We start from the raw sequence: 9,478 nt of genomic DNA on the forward strand, positions 1-9,478 counted from the left end.
AGTTATCTGAATGGTTTATGTTGATGGAACCATTAGTCATGGACATGATCATTTATTTGCGTACATTGAAATATTAATGGCAATATATAGTTCAATTATAATGTATATGGAATATTTGAACTCCTTGTGTTGCCTTAATTCCACTATCCCCATTCGATGAATCATTTGATGGGTTTGAGAGCTAACTTTCCTCCAAAAATAGCAGGGAGTTGTGATTCATCTATTATATCCTTCAACAGGGTGGATTTTAGTTGTTATACCTTCCACAAAGACAATCTGAAACACCAAGAAAATAATAAAATGAAGAATAATGGAGTAAAATTTTCTATACATTTGGACAAATTGACAAAGTCGGCCAAGTAATTCTCCAGAGGAGTATTCTGGTGATGATTTAGAAACAACTTCGGGGTATGGTAAAAGAAAAGTTTTAGAGGTTTTTTGTCTGCATATGGTGAAATTACCTTTTCTTTTACAGTTGGGTCAATGAATGGGTATATGATCTTCCAGAACCCCCAGAACAAGTAAGGGACATGAACAAGATAAGACTTCATTAGCCGCTCCGGAAAATGCTCCTAACCATTGATGATGCATAGAGTCATCATTCAAAACAAACAAAAGAAACATGTGTATAGTAGTCTAGTAATAATATATACACTTGAATCATTCAAGAATCGCCTTCAATTTTAGTTGAGATCCAAGGTATCGAAACCTCTCCAATTATGAAAACAATATTTTAAATCTCCACATATATGTTTGAGGTATGTATTTGTTAGCAAGCAAAAAAAAACATTTGGTAAATTTAGATTTTTTGTTTTAAAAAAAACATTCAACAGTAGGAGTTCATTAGAAAATATAAAATGTACATTAGTAAAAACACATGTAATGATTCATTATCATGTTCCAATTATGATTCGTCATGATCATCATCACATGGCATAATATACCTGCATTATTTCAAAGACTGCAAGAGAACCTCAATGATATGTTACTGATTTGAAGGGATGGAGTTATCGGAATTTCGATCTAAAAGGTTCTCTTGCAGTCTTTGAAATAATTCTTGCCCTTCTGGGAGGCTGCATAATATCAAACGCACATTGAAGATTCTCTTGCAGTCGGGGGAGTCGTATAGAGGAAACTGATTGGGAGGAGGAGGAGGTCTGACATGATTGATGACAGTCGTTGAAGGAAAGGAAGGAAAGGAAATGAAGGAAGGAAGGAAGGAAGGAAGGAAGGAAGGGGATCATTCATTCCTTTTGATTGAAGTCAAGTCAAGTCAAGTCAAGTCATAGATAGACTCATGGTGCCCCATGGCAGACATGGAATGGACTCTTCTACAAGAAAAGCAAAAGCAAAATGAATTCCCATACATATATACATACATACATACATACATAAATGATTCTAGGCTCTACACTAAGTGATTGTGGAGAAGCAATACAAGTGAAGGGTTGTGTGTGAACAAAGTAGACCTTTCGAGAGTGAATAGTTTTTATTGGAAGGAATGAAGGAATGGCAATTTGTATATGTATATGTATAAAGAACCGATGGGGTCAAGTAGAACTTTGAGAGGGAGTAATAATCGTACTAATTACTAAGACGAGAGATTGAACGATTGTGTGTGTGTGTGTGTGTGTGAGTTTAGATGGGTGTGTGCGACCATTTGGAGACTTTTGAGGATACTAGCTTCACACATACATAGATGTGGCGTGTGGTCTGGGAGCAGTGATGTAGGTGTAGCAAGGACGTATGAATGCCAAATATTTCAGCCCCCACGACCTTCGTGTGATAGTCGACTATTTTATCGCCAAGGGTACACATGTTAAGAAACTAAAAAAGAGAGAAAAAAAAGGTATGAAGACCCGACTTGTTAAAGAAGCCCAACCTCAATGCATAAAAAATGCATAAATATGATGGAGATAAAAGGGTCAAGGTTCATGTCTAACTAACATCGTGCCACTTCTTTTGTTGAAACCCATATCCTTAGTTTGGCATCATGTGCACCAATACTATTATGCTAAAAAGGTGGCTTTACATAATCAATTAAACTAAGTCAACATGATTCATAGATCATGTATTTTCAAACCTTCAAAGGTAGGCTATTGTTTTCAAAGATAAGATTGTTAAATGAGCCAAGATGTTTCGGAAAGATGAACCTATATGCATTGTTTATTTCTAAAACTACTCATTGTTTTCAGGTCATGAAAATGAAAGGGAACCTAGAATCATATCTAGGTTCTATAGTAAGTGGTTGTGGAGAACCAATACAAGTGGTGCAAAGCATCAAATATCATGGTGCTAATGTCCCATGGACAAATAGGTAGAACATAGGCCATGAGTCTAGACTTCACAGAGGTTGGACTAATCCTTATATGTTTGAGAATCAATGCAACCAAAGTGATACTCAATGATGAGAAGTATGATTGATGCTATTCGATGCTATGGTGGTCCATGAGTTGCTTTATGGAGTGACAATGTCGTCTAGTCAATGCATGGAGTGAAATAGAGTTCAAAAATTGTTCTTAAATACACATGGGAGTTAAATTCTCAACATTGGTCATGTTATGTTGTGAGAAACAAGTGTTTAGTTCATAGAGGTGCTACCTATACAAAAAGTATGTAAGTAAATTAGGAAAGCAAAGCATATACATTATCACATAATTGCTAAAATAAGGTTGGAAAATAAGGTGCACATAATAAAAAAAACTAATAAGAGCAAACTAGTTTAAAAAAACTAATAAGAGCAAAATGGTTTAAAAGATCTATTGAAGCTCTCATGTGATGATGTATGTGATCATTACAGATAGATTTCTTGATGCACAAAGGATGAAATGACAAGATGCTATCATGTCAAATTTGGACTACTACATTTCAAACGTTTCCAACCACATCTTTTTAACTACATGAGCCTTGTTATGCACATAGCATGCGTGCAGATACGTCAACAATATTTATAAAACATAAGTCAACAGTATGTTCGCTAATGTTAGAAAGCACTAGTGTGATTGGATAGAAGGAATGATATGGCCATGCTCTATCATGATCTTGACAACCAATGAATGGAGTCTCTTTGAAAAGCACATCTATCCAAGGGGTTCATGAAGAAGTATAAATATGAGGCATAAGTACCCCCATAAAATGCATTATTTCAAAAGCCATAAGTCTTGAGACCCCAATGTTGCTAGCTAGGCTTTCGTTGTGACAATCTTGTTACCTCTTCCAAGGTACTACTCAAACTAACATCCATCGATATGGGACGTCGGTTGTATGTTGGCTATGCCTTGATCATAGCTCGGGGATGGTCGGGAGGATTGGATTTATTCTATCCAATTTATTCACCTTTATTTTACTTCATTTGGTCTATTGATGAATAATAGATTCTTAACAAAACTACTCACACAAGTTATGACTTCTTTCATCACCTAGGTATTAAGATATGCAAGGTAAGTAACAAAAACCTAGTAGAGGATGAATATGACTTCTTGCACGCTCTACATATACAATAATTTTCGAGATGGATTGATGATTTAAGTTTCATACTCAAATGTCCACCAAGATGGGTGAGCACATGTGATGGGAAATGGGGCATCAAGATTCCAATTGACAAGCACAAGCAATGAAATGAAATTGTTTTCTTTTTTCCTTAACTTCCGTTGATTATAATATGGGGATGCAAATACAAAAACTCCCTATCACATTTAAAGCATACCAATCAGAAATTGAATGATAATGTCCATTGTCAATATCCAAAGTTTCATCACCCTTGGAAGCAAAAACCAATCGGTATCAATGGATATCTAGAAAATGTCTCCTTGCATAGTAATCAAACCACCCTTGATATCATTGTTTGTTGTCATACTTCCACCCACACCTACTCTAACAGAGCACTAAGAAGAAGGTAGGAAGGTTTACCAATATACATGAGCACAACTCAAAGGAGTAAGAAAAAATACTCCCAAATGAGCTTGCCCCTTACCTTATGTTCCCCTCGACGTTTTGACCACCCTGCCACCCCCAAATGCCTAATGGATACTTCTAGCCAACAATGCATTGTCACAAGGATTCGTGAAAGATTTGTTAATTCCACAATATCCGAGGGCATCCTCATCTTCTTTTCTACTCTTACATACATCCTTGACGATAAAAAAAACATATCCAAACTACCACAGATTTTGGAAGGAAATGTCACTAATTTGTTTGCAATGTTACATAAGTGCTTACAATGCTTTATGTTGATGGAACCATTAGTCATGAGCATACGCGTTTATATGCTTACAATCAAATATTAATGGGAATATACAATTCAATTATTGTGTATATGGAATGCTGGAACTTGTTGCATTGCCTTCATTCAACTTTCCCCATTTCATGAATCACTTGATAGGTACGAGAGGTAAGTCTCCTCCAAAAATATCAGGGAGTTGTGACTCATCTATATCCTTTGACAGCTTGGATTTCAGTAGTTTATCTTCGACAAACTCAATCTGAAACACAAAGAAAATAATAAAATGAAGAAAACAAGAACCAATTCCCTACAATGTTTTGATACATTGACTAAACAACCAAGTAATTTTTGAGAGTATTCTAATAATCCTTTAAGACATCCTGGTATGCTTAAAGTATGTTTTGAAGTTTTCCATGTATATGGTGAAATTACCTTTTGTTTTACAACTGGATCAATGAATGGGTATATCATCTTCCAGAATCCCCAAAACAAGTAAGGGACATGAACAAGATAAAACTTTGTGAGCCGCTCTGGAAAATGATTCTAATCATTGATGGTGCACAGAGTCATCATTCGAAACAAACAAAAGAACACGTGTTAGTGTGATTCACACTTATTTGAAAATCACTTTCAACTTTAGTTGAAATCCAATGCACGAAAACCTCACCAAATATGAAGCCATGTTTGAAACCTCCACATATAATGAGATATTTTGTTAACAAATTAATCATTTGGTAAAATTTTAGACCTTTCGTTAAGTGAAAGGTTTTGGTTTAAACAAAAATCAACCATGACAAAGTAGGAGGTCATTTGGAAATATAGATAATGCATCATAAAAAAACACATGTATATGATTCAACATCACATCGAATAATATACCTGCATTATTTCGAAGACTGCAAGAGTACCTTTTATATCAATATTCCGATAACTCCACCCATTCAAATCAACTATCATAACAAACTTTTCCTGCCCTTCTGGGAGGCTGCATAATATAAATTGCACATTGAAGATTCTAGAAAATTCTGGCATTTTCAATAGTTTAATATCATCTGTTGAAATTAATTAGGCTAATAGTATTGCTGACATTGTTTCTAACATCTCTCCAATACAAAATAACCTCATTAAATAGAGTTTCTTAGGAATATTTAATATTTGAGCTCTACTAAAAAAATAAGATCATTCTAATTATATCCCATGTGTCATGCTTGTGAAACTCTTCCAAAATGCATTTCAAACTTTGTTTTATTTCTCAACTGACAGCTTGGGGGGTTTTCAAATACTTGGCTTGTTCTAGAAAAAATCCCTACCCTGATAAAGCTTTCTCCATTCCATAGACAACAAACCCTAGTGAGAAAGAAAAAAAAGAATCAGATATCAACACTACTAATATATTGCATTGGATATTTGCGATGAAGAAGACTATTACTCTCTAATTCCTCTAGATCACAGTCAGAACCATAGTGCCTGTTAGCTATGATCACTCCAATAGGACAACCCCTCTTATCTACACCTTGAAGGAATATCTTCTCTTTCTTCAATTCATTGTGGACATCGGATGGACGAATAAATCCCTCGGGCATGAATTCTCTCTTCCATTTGAGATGCTGAAGTAAGAATTTGTGAGCTTTCTCCACATTTAAAGATCGTGCACGCAAGAATCGGCGTAATGTAGCATCATCGATGCCCTGAAAATTAACAAAGAGCCAAAATTTGATGGCACGTTAGATGTTTAATACCTACCACAGATACGGCCACATGCTACAGGTATAGTTGTATCATAATATGATCAGATGATAAGTTCAGAACCACATGTTAGATCTACTTTATCATATGAACATATGTGTGTTGAAATGCCTCTTGAAACATCATGTAACGTGTGTAACATTCATACATACGTTGGTATGTATCTTATACACGAGCATCTTTAGTAAAAGTTCCAAAGTCTTCTACATCTTTGGCTTTGTACCACTAGAACTTGAAAATCCTTTTGCCACTTTCTTTTGGCAACCTGGTTCTATCCTGTGGCTCTATGGAAAATATGGGCTATTCGTGATCGGCAGCATTTTGGGCGATCTGCTTCTGATCCGCATATCTGTTATTCAATCAGTTCTGATCACAATCCCTTTTTGACTTTATGTTCCTTGCGGCAACAATGGCGGGCGAGCACATACATACTCTCAGATCTTTTCACCTGACAATGATGTGTGTATAGATAATGAATGCAACAAAACAAAGAAGAAGGTGGGAATGAATCTTCTCTAATTACCTCATATTCCGATTCCGGAAGAAGACGAGATCGCAATGACAGAATGGCACGACGTTCTTCTTCTGCTTGCTCATATTCAAGAGAACTAATCCTGGTTTCCTGTTCTGCCATCAGTGATCACAAATTGTGTTTTTTGTTTTGATCTCGAATAATGATGAATTGTGTTTTTTGTTTTGATCTCTGTTTTTTTTCCCAAAAATTGTTTTGATCTTCTTATGATGAAAATGTGGGTTTGTCCAGCCAGATCATATTATATTAAAAACATCGTATTATGATTAATGCAATGTGGATTTCTTATATCATATTGTGATGCATCTTGATTCTTATGTTGAAATGTGATATTGTTTAGACCATATTATGATGCAATATGGTTTTTTTGAAATAAATATTGGATCCATTGACTGACATAAGATTGGGAATAGAGATGAGATGTATGTTCAGAAATTCAACAATGGGCACGGTTTCGGCTCGAACCGAACCGAACCGTTAAGCCATGGCTAACGGTTTATTGGTTCAAAGATAAATAAACCATTTGGTTTGGTTTCGAATATTATGATCCGGTTTGGTTTCAGTTCGGTTCGGTTTTGAATTTCATGGTTTAGCAGTTTCGCCTTATGTCGTTTGGTTTAAAGGTTTAAAAGTTTTGAAGGTTTATAGGTTTATCAGTTTATAGGTTTGGGTTGGTTTTGATTTATGATAAACCGATTTGGTTTGGTTCTAAATTTTTCATAAACGGTTTGGTTTAAATGGCTTCATAAATTTTAAACAATTTGGTTTGGTTTTTAATATAAATATTTGGTTTGGTTTGGTTTCAAGGCCAAGAAACCGAACCGTGCCCATTGCTAGTTCAGATCATGTTATGATGGAATGTGTGTTTTTGTTTCGATAATATATTATATTGAATCATTTTTGTGCACTTCGATATTATTATGTTGCTAGAATGTCGTATATTTCTATATAGTGAATGTGGTTTGTTTAGATAATATGTTGAATATGGTATTAGCAATGGGCACGGTTCGGTTCGGTTTCAAGGCAAAGAAAACAAACCAAACCGTTTATGAACTCTCAGTATTTAAACCAAACCATTTAAGAAAAAGTTAAAACCAAACCGTTTAGGGAAAAGTTAAAACCAAACCGAACCATTTAATAAAAAATTTTAACCCAACCACTTAAGTCAAACTAGTTAAACATCTAAAGAAACAAAAATACATTAAATTAAATCAACATTTAAGTTAAATTTATTAAATCAATTAAAAACCATTAATTAAACCATTACATCAATAAACTATTAAGGTAAAAAAAAAGGTTAACCAAAAACCCTATAAACCTTTAAACCAAACTTGTAAACCTATAAATCAAACCAAACCAAACCAAAACCAAACCGTTTATCGAGAATCCAAACCAAACCAAACCATTAAATTTTTTTTGAACCAATAAACTGTTAAACCATGGCTTAACGGTTCGGTTCGGTTTGAGCCGAAACCGTGCCCATTGCTATATGGTATGTCAGAGATAGGGATAAAGTCATACTATGTATGGCCAAGTTAAATATGCTAAATGTTGTAATTTCTTGTGCTTATGATGATGCCCTTAAGAGTATAGGGCAATTGTATCACCATTGCATAAGCATGTTAGATGCCAATTGAATATAGATAGCGTTTTATCAAATTACTCCCCAAGGAACATTGGGAGTCGAGCAAGAATATCCACTCTCTCCCACACTCTTTAGTCTATGCATCAATTAACTAAAAGAAATAGTAAGAAAACCTACTAAAGAAGAAAGAATTTGCATGTGAATCAACCCTTCTTTTGTTGTTTGGGATTGTCTTTATTGAAGATAAAACTTCTCAAATCCACCCTATTGAAGAACAAATGAAATACAACTCCATAATATTTTGGAGGGGAGCTACTCTCAAACCTTCTTACATCAAACAATATTTGTAGTATTTAAATGTAAGAATCTAAAAAATAAGTTCAAGGACTCTCATCAATTTCGAGCTTACACTTGTAAATAACAATTGTCTATCACATTGATCATTCCTAAATTCCATAAACCTTGAGCAATGTCCATCTTGTTCGGATGCATAAGAAAGGATCTAGTTTAAGAACAAATGCTAATTTTAGAATTTTCCTACGCATTGCTAATAGGTCCATCAACATAAATGTTTGTGAGCACTCAAGTAACATGCTACAATCCTAGATTGCAATCTTTCCAATCAGTAAGCACATGTTTAATGTTTTCACCTTTTATAGAATATTATAAAAGTTTCTTCTTAGAGTAATGAATTATAGATAATAGTTGGCATACATGATCTTACATTGAGGCACAAAGAGTGGTTTATATTGGTTGGTTACACATGGATTTCAAAATATGATACATGAAACTCATCTAGATACTAAATAATGTGCACAAACACAACTTGCAATGTCATACGGATCAATGAATCTTTAGTTAGTTCTCACTAAAATTGAGCCCTCTGGGATCAAGCAATTTTATAAGGAGCAACTCCTAGCAACATCTTGTGACATTCAGCGATTTTCTAGTGCGCTTTTTTAAATTGAACAATAAAAAATTCAAAACTACCATAATGCTTTATTAAATCTGCTGTGGTCCAAACACAATTTCCCTGCTATGGTTCAAGTAAGTTCCAAAAAAAGCAATGTATTGGTTTTTTTGGCACTTTTGGATGGATTCTTTTTCTTTATCGCACTTTTGGATTGCTTTTTTCTTTTTTCAATGTATGACTTTTCCTGATTTGCCTCTCTTCAATGGTAGCTTAATTTCTAATTGCTTTCTAGTAGTTTAACTACATCAGAAGATACTTCCAGCAAACAAAAGAAAATTATAAGAGACAGTGAGTTATCACAATGTGGGAATCAAAAATACTATGCGCATGCCTTCCGGCCGGTGGGAATATTCTGAAAACGACAGGTGTTTCCATTCAGTAAATAACATGTTTACACAACCTCATTTGTAACGCCCAATC

General features: G+C 34.6%; 1 protein-coding gene across 1 annotated transcript; it reads right to left on the reverse strand.

The window, feature by feature from the left end:
- Window positions 1-4,149: 4,149 nt before the first annotated feature.
- Window positions 4,150-6,637, reverse strand: LOC147868947 (CRAL-TRIO domain-containing protein YKL091C-like). Its single transcript, XM_087325058.1, has 6 exons — window positions 6,492-6,637; window positions 5,652-5,910; window positions 5,533-5,569; window positions 5,102-5,207; window positions 4,655-4,765; window positions 4,150-4,481 (listed from the first exon to the last, which is right to left on the reverse strand). The coding sequence occupies exons 1-6, from the start codon at window positions 6,600-6,602 to the stop codon at window positions 4,371-4,373; spliced, it is 735 nt and encodes a 244-aa protein (XP_087181184.1). The 5' UTR covers window positions 6,603-6,637; the 3' UTR covers window positions 4,150-4,370.
- Between the last annotated feature and the right edge of the window lie 2,841 nt (window positions 6,638-9,478).

This window comes from Azolla caroliniana, unplaced genomic scaffold (assembly GCF_043228905.1).
Source record: "Azolla caroliniana isolate FFs.n. ecotype wild unplaced genomic scaffold, voAzoCaro1.0.p SCAF_1, whole genome shotgun sequence".
In the NCBI taxonomy this organism is placed as follows: Eukaryota; Viridiplantae; Streptophyta; class Polypodiopsida; order Salviniales; family Salviniaceae; genus Azolla; species Azolla caroliniana.